The sequence below is a fragment of the Otolemur garnettii genome, unplaced genomic scaffold, assembly GCF_000181295.1.
Source record: "Otolemur garnettii isolate 467f Iridium unplaced genomic scaffold, OtoGar3 scaffold00023, whole genome shotgun sequence".
Classification (NCBI taxonomy): domain Eukaryota; kingdom Metazoa; phylum Chordata; class Mammalia; order Primates; family Galagidae; genus Otolemur; species Otolemur garnettii.
This window is the reverse complement of record NW_003852418.1, coordinates 6,693,132-6,713,601: the sequence shown is the minus strand read 5'-3', so window position 1 is coordinate 6,713,601 and position 20,470 is coordinate 6,693,132. Positions and strand designations below refer to the sequence as shown.

The following is a 20,470-nucleotide window of genomic DNA, read 5'->3' as shown; positions in this document are numbered from 1 at the left end:
GAGACTCTGTCTCAAAAGAAAAAAATACTATCAAAACCAAATTCGTGTTGGGGAAACTGGATATTCACAGGTAAAAGAATGAAATTGGGCTTTTTTCTTTATATAATATGCAAAAAGTAACAAAAAATGGATTAGACCTAAAACTATAAAACCCTTAGAATAAAACACACAGGAAAAGCTTCATGACATTAGCTACAGCAGTGACTTCTTGGATATGACACCATAAACACAGGCAATAAAAAAATTAGATAGTCTTGGTGCTTGTAGCACAGTGGTTACAGCACCAGCCACATATACTGAAGTTGGCGGGTTCGAACCCAGCCCTGGCCAGCTAAACAACAATGACAACTGCAACAAAAAATAGCCAGATATTGTGGCGGGTGCCTGTAGTCCCAGCTACTTGGGAAACTGAGGCAAGAGAATTGCTTGATCCCAATAGTTTAAAGTTTCTGTGAGCTGGGATGCCACAGCACTCTATTGAGCGTGATATAGTAAAACTCTGTCTCAAAAAAAAAAGAAAGAAAGAAATTAGATAAATTGAAATATATGGAAATTAAAAACTTTTGCGTACCAAAGAGCACTATCAACAGAGTGAAAGGCAACCCATGGAATGGGAGAAAATATTTGTAAATCATGTATCTGATAAGGGGTTAATATACAGATTATATAAAGAACACCAACAACTTAACAACAACAAAAATAACAACTCTAGGCCTGGCGTGGTGGCTCACGCCTGTAATCCTGTAGCACTCTGGGAGGCTGAGACAGGTAGACTGCCTGAGCTCACAGGTTGGAGACAGCCCGAGCCAGAGCAAGACCTCATCTCTAAAAATATAGCCAAGCATTATGGTGGGTGCCTGTAGACGCAGCTACCTGGGAGGCTGAGGCAAGGGAATCGCTTGAGCCCAAAAGAGTCTGAAGCTGCTATGGGTTGTGATGCCACAACACTCTACTGAGGGTGACAAAGTGAGAACTCTGTCTCAAAAAAAAAAAAAAAATAACAACTTTATTTAAAAATGGGTAAAGGAATTAAATAGCCATTTCTCTGAAGAAGACATGCAAATAACCAATAAGCGTATAAGAAGATACTTAACATCATTAATCACTAAGGAAATGTAAATCAAAAGCACAATAAAATACCACTTTGTACCTGCTGGGATGGATATTTTAAAACAACAACAAAAAGGAAAATAACAAATATTGGTGAATGTGGAGAAAAACCATGCACTGCTGGTGGGAATTTAAAATAGGGCTATGGAAAGCAGTGTGGCAGTTCCTCAAAATATTAAAAATAGAATTACTATATGATCCTGCAGTTGCACTTCTGGTGTATGTAAAAAAAAATTGAAAGTAGGATCAGGAGGAGATATTCATAACCATGGTCATAGCAGCGTTATTCATAACAGCCAAAAGGTGGAAGCAACCCAAGTCTCCATCAGTGGATGAAGGGTTAAATAAAATGTGATCTATCCTTAAAGTGGAATATTACTCAACCTTAAAAAGGAAAGAAATTCTGTCACATGCTACTACTGTATGGATAACCCTTCAGGGCATTATGCTAAGGGAAATAAGGCAGCCACAAAAGTACAAATACTATATGATTCCATTCATGTATAAAAGATGTTTCAACAAGTGCTAAAAAAAAATGTTCCTGCCAATTGATATGCGAAGAAAAATAATGCAATAGAAAAATGGGTAAAGGATATGAAGAAGTGCACTCACAGCCTAGGAAACACAAATGACACAAGGAGTTCTCCCTCTCCAGTAAGAGAGGAAATGTGATTATAAGTGAAGGATCATTTTACATGGATTATCTTACAAAATCAAAGCCTGATGAGGATTTGAAGCAACCCTAACTCCTGAACACGACTGGTTGAAGTGTTTTGGGTAGGCAAGTGTGAGCAATTTACCAATAGCTCACTAAAGTGAAGATGTCCATTGCCTGAGATCCAGAAATTCTGCTCCTCCATGTTACCCTAGTGAAACTCCCATCCACAGGCATAAGAATGTTCTTGGGAGGGTCATCAAAGATAGTGACAAATTGGAAAAAACTCCATTGTCAAAAAATAGAATAAGGCTGGGTGCAATGGCTCATACCTGAAATCCCAGCACTTGGGAGGGTGAAGTGGGTGGATTGCCTGAGCTCACGAGTTTGAGACCAGCCTGAGCAAAAGCGAGACCCCCCCATCTCAAAAAAATAGTTGGGTATTGTGGAGGGCACCTGTAGTCCCAGCTACTCCTGAGGGAAGAGAATTGCATAAGCCCAAAAGTTTGAGGTTGCTGTGAGCTGTGATGCCATGGCACCCTACCAAGGGTGACAATGTCAAACAAAGAACAAACAAACAAACAAGAAAAAACCAGAGTGGAATGAATATACTTGGGATATTCACACACAGCACTTTAAATAGGTGATCTAGTAAAAAGCCATTATGTGGAGTAAATAAAAGTTGCTGAAGGATGCCTATGATGTACCATTTAAATAAATTTTCCAGGGGAGAGAACTCTGACTCATGCCTATAATCCCATCACTTTGAGAGCTTGAGGTAGGAGCATCCCTGGGGGCCAGGAGTTTAAGACCAGCCTGGGCAACATAATGAGACCCCTTTTCTACAAAAAGTATAAAAAATTAGCCAGATGTGGAAGCATGGGCCTATAGTCCCAGCTACTTGGGAGGCTAAGCCAGAAGGATGACTTGACCCTGGGAGGTTGAGGCTGCAGTGACCTATGTTAATGCCACTGCATTTCCAGCCTGGGTGACAGAGTGAGACCCTATAAAAAGGTAGATAACCTGGATATGCAAAATAATATTATATATTATTTATGTGGCCATGTCTGGTGAAAAGTATGAAAACATGTCTAGTAATGATAAACACCAAAGGTTGACAGTGGTCACCTATGAGAAGGGTAGCAGGGAGGGTGACAGAGGGCTTCAACTCTTAAGTACAAGGTTTTATTTTTTTTATTATAATAAAAAATAAATCCAAAGAAAATATTGCCATGTCGTAGGATTTGAGAAAATGAACGGTGAATTCATTGATTTTCACAATATTATTCTCTGTATTTTCTGCATAGTTATAATTTTCCTCCTTTAAAAAACAGAGAAATGAAGTTAAGAAAAAAAAACCAACTGCCTTCCTATATAACAGCAACAGATAATTTGGTAGTATAATTTTTAAAAAATAAGTCTGGCAGGTTCGAATCTGGCCAGGCCAGCTAAATGATAATGACAACTGCAATAAAAAATAGCTGGGCAGGCTTGGCGCCTGTGGCTCAAGTGGCTAGGACACAAGCTACATGCTGCATCTGAGCTGGCAGGTTCAAATCCAGCCCGGGCAGGATTTGATGGCTGCAACAGTGATGGCTGCAACCAAAAAATGGCCGAGCATTGTGGCAGGTGCCTGTGGTCCCAGCTACTTGGGATGCGGAGGCAGGAGAATCGCTTGAGCCCAGGAGTTGGAGGTTGCTGTGAGCTGTGATGCTACAGGACTCTACAGAGGGTGACAAAGTGAGACTCTGTCTCATAATAATAATAATAATAATATTTAAAATACCTAGACAATTTGCACACTGACAAACAACCCTTAAAAAAAGTTGAGAAGACTATTTTTAAAAAACAGCAAGGAATATATCGAAAATATAGTATTTCTCCTAGCGTCAGAGAAAGCTCTAACAACAGGTGTTAATGGTTTTCAAGGGCACCTGTCTAGGGGCCCTGCACGCTGTCTCTTAGATGGAGTGGCCAAGTCATTGCTGTGTGTCTAAGAAGTTCTCTAATGGTGAGATTTTGCATCTTTCTTTAATCCAACATTTTTCAAACATCTAACAATAGACTCCTTCTGTCTGAGTGATCTCATCTTGGGAAAGGCTAACTTAGTGACCTCAATGTTTTCTTTCAATTCTGCCAGTCCACCGCACTGTTCCAGGCTCTGCCACTAACTTGTAAGACTTTGGCTCAATCGCCTTTCCTCTTGGGCCTCAGTTTATAAAGCTATTTTATGGGTGTGTTTAAACTACAAGGTCTCTTACCTTTCTCTTGCTCTAAAACCTGGTATTGGAGCCCTAAGGGTAGATGACATTTTCACTTAATTTTATTCCTCTTTCGCTGATTAACTTTTCTTACTTTTACTAAATCAAAAAGAGGAATCACGAAAACACAGAGAAGTAAAATAAAAAAGAATCCAATTTACTCCAAAAAAATGTCGCTTGTCAAAAGGTAAAATCATAGCTGGTGTTTATGGAGCCTTTACATGCCAAGGACAAACTAAGATAGCTCATTTAACTTCATTTATCCTCCTTGAACAGATGAGGAGACTGTTCAGTGTACAGATGAGGGTCAGAGAGGTAAAGCAACTATCCAAGGGCCTAAAGCTGGAGTAGTTCTAACTCTGCAGCACAAAGTCTCAGCCACCACATTAGGCCTCCTCCTGTGAAGGGACCCTTCATTGCTGCCAAGATTCCTTTTCCTCCCAACTCCCTAAGTTTTCAGGGTTCTCTCATCTCTCCAGAGGGGCTATGGACACGGGTCTCTTCCAAAAACAAAACTCTGTGCCTTCACTGTACACAGACCTGTGTCCCTCCCCCAAACTCAGCCCACCTTATCTCTAGAAAAACTATTGACACTCAGCTGAAGAAGGGGAAAAAAATAAGCCTCTCCCCATCCCAACTCCACCCCCCAAATCTCTGGATTTGGGGTAAATTCACAAGTGAGAGGACAGAAGAATGGGTGTGTAATTAAGTTTCAAATTGACCATTGTTTTATGTGAATGTTTGATAAAGAGAACACAATGGCTGCCAGATGGGGGCTGGGAGTGAGAGTGCCCATGTGGACAATTCTAGAAGATATGCCTGGAGTCCTGGAGCCTGGCCTGGGACTGAGGGGTAGCCAGGCTGCAAGGTAGAGACACCAAAGATAATTTGGGTGTGGGGAGAAGGCGCAGCTAAAGAGGTTTGGCTAGAAGTGGTCCACTCAGTAACAGAAAATGGAGACAGGATGAGTTGACAGCGAATTGAAGGGACTAGACCAGCGCTGCCTGGTAGAAATACAGTGCAACACACAGATGTAATTTTAAATGTTCTCATAGTCACATTTTAAAAAATACTAAATCTATGGAAACCGAAGATTGCTCTTATATATAATGAGCTTTCCCTTGGTCTTAGCAATCCCAAACTTAAGAGCCCTTGATGCCCAGAGAGGTAACTGAAACATAAGGAACAGATGGGGTATGAGACATTTCACTCTTCTGTAAGAAAAACAGTGCAGCAGATATAATGGTTTGTATTCATTGATATAATATCAGTGTAGGGACACTAAGGAATAGTGGGGACTGTGGCAAGTGTGAGAAAGCACACCCAGTCTAAGTTCTAGGAGACTCCTCTTCATGGACATAGGGGAAATCACTGTTGCCAAAACTTTTAATTTGTTTCTTTTTTGAGGCAGGGTCTCACTCTGTTGCCAAGGGTGGAATGCAGGGGCGTCATCATAGCTCACAGCAACCTCAAACTCCTGGGGTTAAGCTATCCTCCTGCCTCTTGAGTAGCTGAGACTACACACCTGGCTAATTTTCCTATTATTTGTAAAGATGGAGTCTTGCTTTTGCTCATGCTGGCCTCAAACTCCTGACATCAGGCAGTCCTCCAGCCTCTGACTCCCAAAGTGCTAAGATTATAGGCATGAGACACGCCCTTCCCAGTTTTTAATTTTTTGAAAGAGACTGGAAGTCAAGATTTTTAATGGTTAGCAGTCAATTCAGATTTTATTTTTTTTAAAAATTGAGTGGGCTGCTGGGCGCAGTGGCTCATGCCTGTAATCCCAACACTGAGAGGCTGAGGCTGGAGGATTGCTTGAGCTCCAGAGTTCAAGGCTTGTCAGAGCAAGAGTTAGACCCTGACTCATGAAAAGCATTGAAAAACCCAGCCAGGCGCCACTGTGAGCACCTGTAATCCCAGTAGCTTCGGCGTCTGAGGCAGCAGGATGCCCACAGCCTGAGTCTGACGTTGCAGTGAGCTATGACACCATTGTACTCTGCTCAAGGCATAGGGTAGAACTCTGTCTCTACAAAAAAAAAAAAAAAAATTGAGTGGGCTGGACCTCAACCTCTGGTCTCCTTTAAACCACTTTTTTTTTTTTTTTGGAGCAGAGTCTCACTATGTCGCCCTGGGTAGAGTGCCATGGCATTACAGCTCACAGCAACCTCAAACTCTTGGGCTTAAGCAATTCTCTTGCCTCAGCCTCCCAAGTAGCTGGGACTAGAGGGGCCCACCACAAAATGCCTGGCTATTGTTTCGTTCTTGTTGTCACTGTTGTTTAGTTGACCCGGGCCGGGTTCAAATCCACCAGCCCCAGTGTATGTGGCCAGCACCCTAACTGCTGAGCATGGGTGCCAAACCTCCTTTTATTTTATTTTATTTTTTTATTAAATCATAGCTGTGTACATTAATGCAATCACTAGGTACAGTGTGGTGTTTTCATATACAATTTGAAATATTCTCATCAAACTGCTTACCATAGCCTTCAGGTCATTTTCTTAGTTATTGTGTTAAGACATTCATACTCTGCTTTTAGAAAGATTCACATGTACCCTCGTAAAATAAACCATAGAGGTGACCCCACCAATCACCCTCCCTCCACTCATCCACCCCTTCCCCTCCCCTTTCCCCCTCTCCATATTCTAAGGCTATAATTAGGTTATGGCTTTCCTATGAAAGCTATAAATTAGTTTCATAATAGGGCTGTATACATTGGATACTTTTTCTTCCATTCTTGAGATACTTTGCTAAGAAGAACATTTTCCAGCTCCATCCATGTAAACATGAAGGAGGTAAAGTCCCCATCACCAAACCTCCTTTAAAGCATTTTTATGAGTTTAAATCATATCGTGCAGAAGAGGAAACTGAGGTTCAGAATGGTTAAATGTTTTCCTGTTCCCCAGCAAAGACCAGGAATTGGCTCTTCAGGTTCCCATCCTAGGTCATTTCTGCTATGAAGCTAATCACAAACATTGCTTTTCCCTGTTCTTACGAGTTTACCCGGCGCCAGGTTCTGTGCTGTGCATACACTATTAGGATGAAACCACGCAGGGGGTACTGTTTGGGTAACCGAGGCTCAGAAAAGGGAAGAAAATTGCCCGAGGTCACACTGTGGGGCTTGAATCTGAGTCTCTGGGTGATTACAAGCTTCTAGATGCTTCCACCTGCTATATCCCACTTCTGAAGGACCTCAGAGAATGATGGTTTCCATCTGGGGCTCCTCTGAGGGACAAGGGGCTGAGGGTAGGCAGCCTCCTGAACCTCACACTTGCTTCAACCCTTGCACCTCGAAGATCCTTCCTGTGAACTGCCCTCCGGGGAAGATTTTGTTTGAAGACGGTCTTCGCTGACTTTTTTCCCCGAAGACCACTTATCTGCCCATGCTTTCTCAATTTAGGCCCAGAGGTGGCACGTCAGGACCAGGGTGGGACCACACCTGGGTTTCCTTCCTTGGTCTCCATACTGAGCCTGAGGGCAGCTGAGTCCCGCCTGGGAAGCTGCCCAAGGGTGTGCCCTGGCCTCTCTCGGCTCTGCCCAGGGAAGGGCTGCCTGGCCGTCTCCCTGTCTCACCACTTCCTCCGCCTATTTGAATAACTTTTTGACCTGTTCCTTAGTAAGCTCCCAAGGCATGGTTGCCACCACTGTTTGTCCCAGGGAACCCTGGGGCCTTTGCAGTTTGGTGGCCCAGGCGTGGTCAATCCCACGGCAGACAGTTGTCAAACAGAGGCCGTCTGGGCGGAGGGAGGCCTGTTTACCCAGGGCAGAGCCCAGGCAGAGGCTGCAGCTTCCTCCCTCCATCACGGACCCATCCAGCTGCTCAGCACACTGACTCAGCTGTCCTCATCTGTATTTGCTCATTCCACAGACATTTATGGAGCGCCTACTGTGTGCCAAGCATTGTTCTCCAAGCTGGGGATATGGCAGGGAACAAGACAGTCAGATTCCCCGCTGTAATGGAGCTTCTGTTGTAGTGAAGGAGATAGATGATAAACAGATCTATGGACGTGTCATGTCAGAGCTATAGAGGATAATGGGATTGACAGTGATGGACGAGGTGGGCCAGTCTTAGATTTGGGTGTCCAAGTCCTGAGTGGAGGACATCTGAGCTGAAGCTCAACCTGAGAGAAGGAATGAGCTACGGGAAGGTCTGGGGGGAAGGTGTTCTCAGCAGAGGGAAGTATATGTACAAAGGCCCCTTAGGTAGCTTGACTGAAAGACAGTCACAGGCCAGTGTGGCTGCCGCGGATCAGCAAAAGGGAGAAAAACAAGAGACTATCAGACAAGAGTCAGAGCCTGCAGGGCCTTTTTGGGCAAAGAAAAGAGCTTGAGCTTTTTTAAGGGTTATGCAAACCCCTCAGAGAGTCTTCAGCTGGGATTTGACCCTGAATTTCTGTAACGCTGCTTTTTCCCTCCATGACTTTCTGCCCCAATTCTCGGGTGTTTGAAATAGTGTTTCATTCGCCTCCTTTCCTTTCTAACTTTTTAATCGAAGCTGCATATGGACACAGTTGAAAAAGTCAAATGCTGCAAGGCTTATGGTTGCTCCCGCATTTTCTGAACCAGATCCCCATCACCTAGAGGCTACTACCTGCAACGATTGTAGCTGCTTTCTTCCTTCCCTGGTGTGTTCCTCTATATTGTCTTTCTAAATGTCCTGGTTATGCTGCTACGTCTTGATTGCCCAGTTATAAATGTAATGTGTTAACTTGTTAGTATGAGAGATCTCATGTACCAAGGGCTATAGCGCATGTGGAGGTAACTCAACACAATAGAACCTCTGCAAGTTGACCACTCAAGGGACTGTAACAAACTGGTCCACGTACAGAGGTGGTCAACATAAGGAACTAGGCCTACGGTACTGGCACGTACTTGTGGTGCATGTCTGGTCTATGAGAATTAGGTCAACTTGAGGAAGTGGTCAGTGTAGGGAGGTGGTTGGCCTCTCATGAGAGGTCATCAATCAATTTTCCAGCTAGGAAGGAAGGAGTTGGGTGTCCCTGGACAGCTGTGTGAAGGAGATAAATTCCTCTCACATTTTGGGTTTGTGGGCAGGTAGTATTGTCCTTATATATATATTTTTTGAGACAGAGTCTTAAGCTGTCACCCTGGGTTGAGTGCTGTGGCATCACAGCTCACAGCAACCTCAAACTCTTGGGCTTAAGCGATTCTCTTGCCTCAGCCTCCCTAGTAGCTGGGACTACAGGTGCCTGCCACAATGCCTGGCTATTTTTTGTTGTAGTTGTTGTTGTTTAGCTGGCCTGGGCTGGGTTCGAACATGCCACCCTCAGTGTATGTGGTTGGCACCGTAACCACTGTGCTACGGGCGCCGAGCCAGTATTATCCTTGTTCATACAGTATTTAGGTTTGAATCCCTGCTGTGCATCTCGTGAGCTATGGGCTTTGGGTAAACTACTTAACTTCTCTGAGCCTTTGTTCTCCCTCTTGAGAAATGGGTATGATGACAGTACCTTCCTCAGTGGGCAGCTGTGAAGATTAAGGGAGTTAATTTGTAGATAGCACTTACTTGGAACAGTGCCTGACCCCTAGTAAGTATTATATTAGGATAAAACAACTGAAAGCTAGAAAATGAATGAGCCAAGACTCAGATCTGGGCCTTCTGATACCAAGTTCAGTGTCTGGCCCCCAAGCCCCAGGCATTTCTTTTTCTTTTCTTTTCTTTTCTTTATTTTTAATTAAATCATAACTGTGTACATTAATGCATTTATGGAATACAATGTTCTGATTTTATGTACAATTTAGAATGCTTACATCAAACTGGTTAACATAGCTTTCACCTCACTTACCTACTTGTTGTGTTTATACTCTTCTCTTATTAGTTTTGACATGTACCCTTGCACTGTGCACAGTAGGTGAGGTCCTACCAATTACCCTCCCTCCTCCGGACCTCCCCCTTTAGTTCCCCTCCCTCCTCTTCCCTCCTTCATTCTGGACTATTGTCGTGTTTTAACATTCATGTGAAAGTGTGGATGGTTATATATTGGTTTCATAAAAGTACTGAGTACATTGAATACTTTTTCTTCCATTCTTGAGATACTTTACTAAGCAGAATATGTTCCAGCTCCATCCATGTAAACATAAAAGATGTAAAGTCTCCATCTTTTTTTTTTTTTTTTTTTTGAGACAGAGTCTCAAGTTGTCGCCCTGGGTAGAATGCCATGGCATCATAGCTCATAGCAATCTCAAACTCTTGGGCTTAAGTGATTCTCTTGTCTCAGCCTCCCAAACAGCTGGGGCCACAAGTGCCCCCCACAATGCCCGGCTATTTATTTTTATTTTTTGCAGTTTTTGGCCGGGGCCAGGTTTGAACCCACCACCTCCGGTATATGGGGCCAGTGTCCTACTCCTTTGAGCCACAGGCGGTGCCCAGCAGCTATTTATTTGTTTTGTTGTTGCAGCTGTTGTTGTTTTAGCTGGCCCAGATCGAGTTCAAACCCACCAGCCTCAGTGCATGTGGCCAGCGCCCTACTCACTGAGCTAGGGGGGCCACATCCAAAGTCTCCATCTTTTTATGGCTGCATAATGTTTCGTGGTATACATATACCACAGTTTGTTAGTCCATTCATGGGTTGATGGGCACTTGGGTTGTTTCCATTCTTTTCTTTTCTTTTTTTTCCTGAGACAGAGTTTCACTTTGTCACCTTCGGTAGAGCACCGTGACGTCATAGCTCATGGCAACCTCAAACTCTTGGGCTCAAGTGATCCTCTTGCCTCAGCCTCCTGAGTAGGTGGGACTAGAAGCACCTGCCACAATGCCCAGCTATTTTTAGAGATGGGGTCTCGCTCTTGCTCAGGCTGGTCTTGAACTCATGAGTTCAAGCAATCTACCTGTCTCAGCCTCCCAGAGTACTAGGATTACAGGTGTGAGCCATGGCGCCTGGCCTAGAGCTAGTTCTGCCCAGCTAAGGACCACATGTCCCAGACTCCTTTGCACTTAGCTAGGGCCATGTAACTAGTTCTCATCAATGGAGTGTGACTAGAAGTGATGTTTCTGTTACTCTGGGTCAGGGCCATTTCTGGGATCCCTGGATGACTACAGGACAAAGATAAATAAACGTCTAACTTAAATTTTGGGTTTACTTGTTACATCATCTAGTACTGCTGGAACTAACACGATCTAATCAATTGCATGACCCATTACTGGGTGAAGATGACAATTTAAAAGACATGGTTCTAGTCTTCTGGTTTTCCAAACATTTTTGAACTGTGGAGTCCTTTCATTAAATGATTCATTCAAAAGTCAAAAATGGAGTGTCTCTGATTGAACCAGAGGTTGCAGGATGAGGTGAGTCTGGTCCATTTGAACACACCCCTTCCCCATTACCCTCAAAATGAATCCAGGAGCATCTGTCCTGACTCTGCCCTTGTGTGACACCCGCTGAGCCAAGCGATTGTCATGCCTCCATTTCTCAGAAGAGGAGATACAGAAGCAGCAGAATGACTTGAGTGAGGTCACAGGCAGCCACCCAGGGCCACAGCCATCTTCTGGGCCTGTCTACATCTCCATTTCTATGCCTCCTATTTGCTCCTCCATTGTAAAGAAGCCACGCACGCTCACAGCCATGAACCAGTGCCCCTGAAGAAGAGACCCCGGGCGTCATAGGGCAATAGGAGGCTTGTAACAAAGCCTTGTCCTGACTCTCCAGCCAGACAGTTGCATCCTGGGACCTCAATTCATTTCAGTTTGTCTCGTGACAGCCAAAAGGTGTGCCCTAGATGCTGTAATTCTCACCCCCATTTGACAAATGGAGCGTTAAGGCACAAAAGACGGAGTAAATTTACTTGAGGTCACACAGCGACTAGCTGATCATCTGAACCCAGGCAGCCTGACTCCAGAGTCTGAGCCCCTTGGATGCTATTACGAGGGATGACAAGGGCAGATGGAAGAATAAATATTGGTGCCAGGCTGGATTTTAATACCTACTTGCTGTGTGGTGCAGGGAAAGTCATCTAACAACTCTGACTCTCAATGTCTTTGTTTCTAAAATAACTTTGAGGGTTATTTCAAGAATTAACAGGGAGGAAACATAACATAGCCAGCATCCTGCCCATCACATAGAAGAGGCTGAAATGGAAACAAATGTATTTCCTCCTTGTAGACCCATCCTTATGCTAGACGCAGGTAAGTCAGAAAAAAATGGAAGACACAGTTCCTGCACTTAAAACGCATCTCGGGATGCCTTTAGGAACAAGATAAATCATTCATGAAACAACCAGATGGGTCCCAAGATACCTACAATGAAGGACAGAATTAAATGCAGTCAAGTGCAAGTGAAATGAGTGTGGTGTGTAGCCAGGCTCCAGACCTTTGCATATGCTGTTCCCTCAGCTGCAACACTCTTCTCTCGCTTCTTCTGGCTGACTCCTGCTAAATGTTCAGGTTTCAGCTTAGATATCCACACCTCCAAGCGAACAGCCCCCTGGCCTGTCCCCCTCCTCCCAAGACCCTCTGAGTCCCTCAGTGCCCTATTGAGCCACACGATGGCCCTCTGTCCTTGTTTGCTACTGGCTTGGTGTCTTCCCACCAAATTGGGCGCATCTGGGATCTGAAGCCAAGTTTTAACCTCACATCTTCCTCCAGTGCCTAGCAAAACATCTCGCACACCTGGAGCCCCAGTAGACACGTAAGCAAACAACGAATGAATGGATGCAGGAGGCTTCTGGGAGAAGAGGGAGACAGAACACACTCTGGGGGTCCATTTCCTCCCTTTCCTAAATGGGACAAAGTAAGACAATGGTTTGGCATATTCCAGATGACCTGGATACCCAAAATACGTAAGGAATTCAGTAAAAAGTTACAGGTTCTTACTACTCACGCCAGGAGATTCTGATTCACTGAGTCTGGAGTGGAGCCCTGAAATATGTTGGTTTAAAAAAGTTTTACACGGGCCCCATAAATACATCAATGTACAAAGTTATAATTTAATAAAAACAATAATAATAATAATAATAAAGCCTGTACACTAAAAAAAAAAAAAGAAAGTTTCCCATGGGCTCGGAGCCCATAGCTCAGCGGCTAGGGCACTGCCCACATACACCAGAAGGTGGCAGATTCGAACCTAGCCTAGGCCCGCCAAACAACAATGACAACTATAACCAAAATACAGCTGGGCGCTGTGGCAGGAGCCTGTAGTCCCAGCTACTTGGAAGGCTGAGGCAAGAGAATCGCTTAAGCCCAAGAGTTTGAGGTTGCTGTGAGTGAGTGAGTTGTGATGCCACGGCACTCTACCGAGGGTGACATAGTGAGACTCTGTCTCAAAAAAAAAAAAAAAAAGAAAGTTTTGCCCATACAGCTGGGTTTATGAATCCCAGGGGCTGAAGTCTGAATTGAGGTGGGAGGGGATGATGACATGGAGAGGGGAGGTGGGAAAGGAGTGGGCGGAGACTAGACTGCGGGAATGAAGGGTGGGAACAGCCCTAGCCTTCCAGACACAGTCCCCTGTCCCACCAACTTAGGACCCATCAGCCTTTCACAGGGACAAAGCATGTTATAGTTTGCATCACCTTTTCTCTTTCATTAGCTCATGGAATCTTTACAACCACCATCCTTCATTGGCTGGATTAAGAAATTGAGGAGCAGGGAGCTGGAGCAAAGCACCACCTTCACGGAGTTTTAAGTGGGGAAGCTGCTGAACCAAACCACCGTGATGACGGCCTCTGCTCTAGCCTGAGGTTGATGCTGTTGGTCATAGGGACTAAGCCTCCATACCTGGGGAAACTAGGCTCATCTAGCACTTAGAAACAGACACAGTACCACCCTGATGGAGGATTATTGACCAGTGGCTAAGTCATCACTTGTCTCCTTGCTTGTTTTGTCCAGAGCTTTTGAAGGTGTTATTAGCAATTCTAGGCCATCTCAGCCAACCCTATGTAATCCATCCATCCATCCATCCATCATTTAATCTACCTGCCCACCAATCATATCACTCATCCATCCATCCTCCCCCTACCCTCCACCCGTCCAACTACTTATTCACCCGTATATCACCTGCATTTTCATATCTCTCCACCATTCCTATCTATCTATTTATTAATTCATCCACCCATCTATCCACTTATTCTGGAAAAATTCACTTTCTGATAGAACAAATAAGTACTAATTCATCCATTTGTCCCATCCATCTATTCCAACCATCCATCCATCCACCCATCAATCCACCTACCAATCCCCCAACCCAGGTATCCATTCATTCATCCATCCATCTTCCCATTCATTCATCCATTCAATTAACTTTCATCAAAGTCTACATGGAGCAGCCTGTGTAAGTATGTATAACAAAAAGAATCAGGCAAATATAGACCTTGCCTTCTAGGAGATTTGAGGTACTAACAGAAATTGCAAACTACCAAAGAGCCAAAATAAATAACCAAGGGAAACTTACTGAAATGAAAACAAGGGTAGGAAAGCAATAAGGCCAGGAGTCAGGTTAGTACACAGATAGGTACACTGTAGTATCTTATCCGCACAGTCGCTCAGGGCAGCCCCAAATCTGCCTCTGAGCAAGATCCTGGCACTTAAAGAAAATACTGCAATACAAGAGTCACAAAATACACAAGTGTGGTGGACACTTCCCTGCAGCTGCTCTGGCTCACCAATAACACACTGGTGTTACACGTGTGCTGGGGTACACTTGTCTTGCTGGAGACATTATTGGCTGGCACGATTGATGGGAGCTGCTACTGGCATCTACTGAGTAGAGGCCACAGATGCCGTTTAATATCCCACAATGCACAGGACAACCCCCACGATAGAGAATTCCCCAAGCCAACATGTACACGGTGCTGAGGTTGACAGCCCTTTGACTATGCCAAAGCCTCAGTTTTGTGTGGAGCCATAGTGTGCCAGACCCCAAGAGAAAAATTACTGATTTAGGCCAGTCTTGACTTTCTCATCTTTTCCCTTGAACTTGGGAAATCTGCTGGGAGGTTTCTGGGACACAAGAAACAGGAGCATTAAGGAAAACCTCTTCTCCTCCTGCCTCCAGTTTGAGATGCTTAAGTACAGATGTGATGCCTGGTGCTGGGACAGGCACCATGGGTCGTAAAGGAACAAACACAAGGGCCACAAGCCAACGCAATGAGGACTGCAGAGAGGAGGGAGGGGAAGAGACGGATGTGGGTGACATCGACGACCAGCGTCTAGAGCTCTTTCCAAGCCCCTCCTCGAATGCTTATGGAGTATTTCTTCTGTGCCAGTCACACAGCATGAGGCATTGTGAGCCAAGTGAGGAGAGCAAACTACCAATGTCCCAGACCTCTGGGAGTTTACAGCCTGGTGCCGGGAGAGACAGACACCACAATTCATACCAACAACTATCTGATCAGAGTCACAGTGAGAAGGATGAAGCCGAATCCAGGGTGCCCTGGAAGCACCAGAATCTGAGGAGGGCCAAGTCCACACCAAGTGCAGCTCTTTAGATACAGTCCTGCTCGGGTCCAAGACGGGAAAAGAACAGCGAGGTCTTCCTGTGTGCTTACTGCGTCGCCACTGGTCACACCCTTTGGGGATTCCTGCTTTTGGTCCTCACCACAGTCGTGCCCTCCACTCCCTCTAACTCACACTCTGTTCTGTGCCATGTCCCTTACCCAGCAACTCACCTCTGCCATTGCCATCTCAGGAGATAGTTATTGCTATCCCACTCAAGAACCCCACAACAGGATTTGTTTTATCAGAAAGTGAGTTTTCTCTGGAGCCTCCCAACAGACCTCCCTAGAGTTCTGAATGGTGATAATGACTTATAGGGCCACATAGCTTAAAAAAAAGAAAAGGAAAAAAGTGAGGAGGAGATAGTAGTTCTAAGATGCTAACCCAGACTTATTTTGTCCAGAAAACAGGGCCTTTAGGCCCTATCACACATACTACTACAGCTAATGTCCCACTGTTCCAGCACAAGTGTCCCTTTTGTTGCTGTGTGCTGCAAACCCGGTCATTGCAGCCCTCCTTCTCTGCTCAGCCACATCCCCAGCCTGGTCCAGAGCGTCCTCATCAGCTACACTGCAGCAGGTCTAGAGTCAGAGGATTTAAAAAAAACAAAAGATCCCAAACATCCTGAACAAGAGTGAGACCCTGTCTCTAAAGCTAGGTGGGCGCTGTGGCTACTTGGGAGGCTGAGGCAAGAGGATCACTTGTACCCAAGAGGATGAGGTTGCTATAAGCTATGACACCATAGGACTCTACTGAGAGCAACAGAGTGAGACTCTGTCTCAAAAAATAAAGAGGCTTGGCGCCTGTGGCTCAAGTGGCTAAGGCACCAGCCACATACACCCAAGGTGGTGGGTTCAAATCCAGCCCGGGCCCACCAAACAACAATGATGGCTGCAACCAAAAAATAGCTGGGCGTTGTGGCGGGCGCCTGTGGTCCCAGCTACTTGGGAGGCTGAGGCAGGAGAAGCGCTTGAGCCCAGGAGTTGGAGGTTGCTATGAGCTGTGATGCCATGGCACTCTACCCAGGGGGATAGCTTGAGGCTCTGTCTCGAAAAAAATAAAAGAAAGAAAGAAAGAAAAAATAATCCCAACAACAAAGAAAAAGAAAAAATAATCCTGAGCCTTAGATTTCTCTTCTCCCCTTGAGAAGAGATGACAATATTATTTATTAAGATGACAATATTATTTATCTCAGACACAGTGGTTGTGAGAACTGGATGAACTAATGGGTAAAGAACATCCACCATCCACCCAACCAGCCGTTCTAACAATTGCTGAAGGCTTGCTAGGGGCCGAGATGGAGGAACACGAGGGCGTCCTACCAGGTGCAGCGACCTGGAGACAGTAAGAGGCTGTCAGGTTGGCTCCGTTCCTGTGGCTCAAGTGGCTAAGGCACCAGCCACATACACCCAAGGTGGTGGGTTCAAATCCAGCCCGGGCCCACCAAACAACAATGATGGCTGCAACCAAAAAATAGCTGGGCGTTGTGGCGGGCGCCTATAGTCCCAGCTACCTGGGCCAGCTACTTGGGAGGCTCAGGCAGGAGACTTGCTTGAGCCCAGGAGTTGGAGGTTGCTGTGAGCTGAGATGCCATGGCACTCTACCCAGGGGGACAGCTTGAGGCTCCTGTCTGAAAAAAAGAGGCTGTCAGGTCAAATCACCGTTGTATTATCCCCTGAGAGGGACTCTGTGGGGCCTCCTGCTCAAGGACCTGGGCTGTCCTGTGGGACCTGCCTGTCCAGTCCCTTTGAGAAGTGCAAGGTCTTCCTCTGGTCACAGGCTCAGCCAAGTTGTGCTTGGTGTCTTTACACCAGGTCTTGTAGATTAAGGGATGCCTCGCCCTTTAGCTCTGTTGTCTCCTCTAATCCCCCCTCCTCGGAGAGAAAGGTTCTGTTGTTATCTCCATTTTACAGAGGAGGAAATAGGTTCAGAGAGGGGAAGTGTCTTGCCCAAAGTCACACAGCTGGTGTGTGGGATGGGTCCTCGAGGAGTTTGGTTCTTTGGCCTCTGCTACTTCCAGGATGTCTAATCCTACTTAACAGTGGGGCAAAGCCAAAAAGATCCTCCTGGACCAGAGTCAGGAGGCCAGTCCCTGATTCTGTCATGCACTGGCCATCTGTCCTGAGCTAACGATGATGTGAAGTAATATTTGTGAGTCCCTGGTGTGGGGGACTTTACACTCTTGGTCCCCTTTAGCTATCCACAGTGACCCTAAGACACATCCCAGTGGTGTCTCTACTTCAGAAAGAAAGTCACAGAGGCAAAGAGACATTGACAAATTTGAGTCAAGTCACAGAACTAGAACTGAGAGCTATTGGATTCCAGAGGTCAAGCTCTTTACATGCATGTGATTTTTAAAATGCACTTCTTTTTTTTTTTTTTTTTTGAAGCAAAGCTTCAAGCTGTCACCCTGGGTAGAGTGCAGTACCATCACAGCTCACAGCAACCTCCAACTCCTGGGCTCAAGCGATTATCCTGCCTCAGCTTCCCAAGTAGCTGGGACTACAGGCGCCCACCACAACGCCCGGCTATGTTTTGGTTGCAACCATCATTGTTGTTTGGCAGGCCGGCTGGATTCGAACCCCGCCAGCTCAGGTGTCTGTGGCCTGCGCCTTAGCTGCTTGAGCCACAGGCACCGAGCCTGCACCTCATTTTTTTAAGAATCCAGAAAAAGTAAGACAAACATCCTCTTGAATCTCCTTGCTCACAAACAAAAGTGTCACCAGCTTCTTTGTGCCCTTCAACAAATTTGCTATGCAAATATCAAACGCATATGTACACATATACATCGACATCCGCTTTGTCAGAAACCGAACACGTTCATCAGCTTGCTGTTTTCACCTTGCGGAACCTGGAGGGTCTTCCTTCTCGGTAGACAGCTGAGAAGAGACCTCCATCTACAGTCTTCCAGTCAGCAAAGGGACGGCATTCCAGAGTAAAGATGCACTGCTTTATTTACCTCCTCCCTCTACTGAGGGCCAAGCTGGGGTCACCCCGAGTAGCACAGCCCTTCGCTGCCAGTAACACACTTGCCTGGCCTTGCGTCTGAGTTTTACACATTCACCACAAGATATTCTCCTTTTCCGATGCCCTGTGCCGTGCGGCCCTTTCTACAGGTGTGGAGGGACCCGGCCGATGGTCTGAAGGCATTTACCTGCTTGGGTCCCCTCCTGGGGTAGACCAGACACCAGCTACATGACCCCAGCCCATCAAGACTCTTTGTGGACCTCAGCTTGCCCCTCAGCAAAGCTGGGAGATGCTTCTGGAACCCCACACTCTGTGGAATTCTGGAAAGACCCCTGAGCTGCATTCCCAGAAAAGCCTCAGGGCAGGCCGGCAAAGTGAGCCAAGCCCCTGCCCTGGGGTAGAGCCCCTCCCAGCACTTCCCACACCCAACAGGCCCAGCCTGAGATCAGCTGAGCCAGCCACAGGTCTCTGAGTGGAGAGGAGCCCCTGGAAGGGCTTTGGGACCATGAGAAACACACAGGGAGGCGTCCTGTGGCCTCTCAAACTGATCCTTGTCGTGCTCTGTCCAGTCCTCCCCTGTCCGCAGCCCACTTACCATAAGGACTCTCCACCGGAGCCCCGAGGGACGCGTTCACACTGACCATGGCCAAGCCCAACCAGCTGGAGACCCCGGGGCATGGAGGAGCCGGGGCCCACACACCACAGCAGTACGGCCACCAGGAGCCAGTCCACCAGGAAGGCAGCGAGCGCAGCCAGCTGCCACCAGCCGGTTATCTTATTGATTCTTCTAATCACCCAAGGTGGGTGGATACGTTAAAGAGTAACCAGTCACTTAGGGAACCTGTGGCTGGGGACTGCTGCTGTCACCATGGTAATGGCGACCTGGCCAGACCCGAGGTCCACTCGGGCCCCAGTCCTGTACGGTGGGGTTAGGGGTACCTGGAGCCAGAGGTAAGGGACACCAGCCCCCAAAACTGAGGGAAGAGACTGAGCAGGAGGGCTGGAGAGGTAAGAGTCCAACCTGGGTTGGGTTTTATGGCTCCAAACTATGGGTGTGGCACGATGTAGGAAGGAGTCGGGAAGCGAGGGAGGGGTGGGAGAGAAAAGGAGGGTGGAGAACTGTGTTTATTGAGTGCCTACTGGGTGCTGGGAGCTGCATACAGGCATTGCCACATCTAAATTAAGCCCCGAGATGAGGAAATTGAGGCAGAGAGAGACGTTGGTTACCTAGATTCTCATAGGTAATGACTCAGTCACCTCAAAGAGGTCCCGTTTCACCCCCCCATTGATGGTTTTGGGTGCATTAAAATGTGCTTTCTTTCATAAAACCATGCTGAAAGTAAATGTTAGATTAAAAAAAAACTATGAATATTCTTGTATCAGGTGGGGAGAAATTTTGCCAACCCTATGCCAATTTCCCAGAATGTTATGGACATATAAGTGGTGCATGAATTCCTGGATTAAGTAGCATGAGGCCACATGGCTAGTAAGGCGCAGACAAGGAATTAGATTTCAGTGTCATCTGCTCCCAAAGCCTGTGCTGTCTGAACTGGCCCTGCTGTGTCCTGAGCACCAGGATAGGGAGAATGACAAGCACTGGCATGTTTGAACTGCTCAGTTTGCCAGCACCTACCCCCCTAATTGCATTGAACCGGCATAGTTCCCACCCCCATTTCATAGATGTAAAAACTGAGGCACCAAGAAGCTGATTTTTTTTTTTTTTGGCCGGGGCTGGGTTTGAACCCACCACCTCCAGCATATGGGGCCAGCACCCTACTCCTTTGAGCCACAGGCGCCACCCAAGAAGCAGCTTTTGAATCTGCCCTCTAGTGCAAAAGATCAGTGTCTTAACCCCTTTACTTTCTTGCCTCCCAGCTCAGAGGAGAAACTCGGAGTTTGAACCACGGTAGAAACAATTAAAAGGTGCCACCATAGGGTGGGAATCCCAGGTGATCGCTCAGGCTCACCATTTCTGATGCTGCATTTGAGAAGAGCCCATGACGAAAGAGTGAAATAGGGAAGATAAAATCTGAC

General features: G+C 46.2%; 1 protein-coding gene and 1 long non-coding RNA gene across 4 annotated transcripts in view; one reads left to right on the top strand and one right to left on the bottom strand.

Annotated features, from left to right (window-relative positions):
- LOC111724413 overlaps positions 1–19,077 on the top strand; it is a 31,206-nt gene extending 12,129 nt beyond the window's left edge. Inside the window, exon 3 of one of the 3 annotated variants that reach the window (XR_002772707.1) lies at positions 19,006–19,077. This is a non-coding gene — a long non-coding RNA (uncharacterized LOC111724413). Of the gene's footprint in view, positions 1–13,565; positions 13,955–17,859; positions 17,895–19,005 lie in introns of those variants that run through there. The other 2 variants (XR_002772709.1, XR_002772708.1) reach the window with 2 other exon arrangements.
- The window catches only part of HNF4A (hepatocyte nuclear factor 4 alpha), a 67,260-nt gene extending 48,086 nt beyond the window's left edge, over positions 1–19,174 (bottom strand). Inside the window, exon 1 of the mRNA XM_023511900.1 lies at positions 19,032–19,174. Coding sequence (XP_023367668.1) covers positions 19,032–19,080 — 49 coding nt within the window. The 5' untranslated portion in view covers positions 19,081–19,174. The remainder of the gene's footprint in view (positions 1–19,031) is intronic.
- Positions 19,175–20,470: the final 1,296 nt, after the last annotated feature.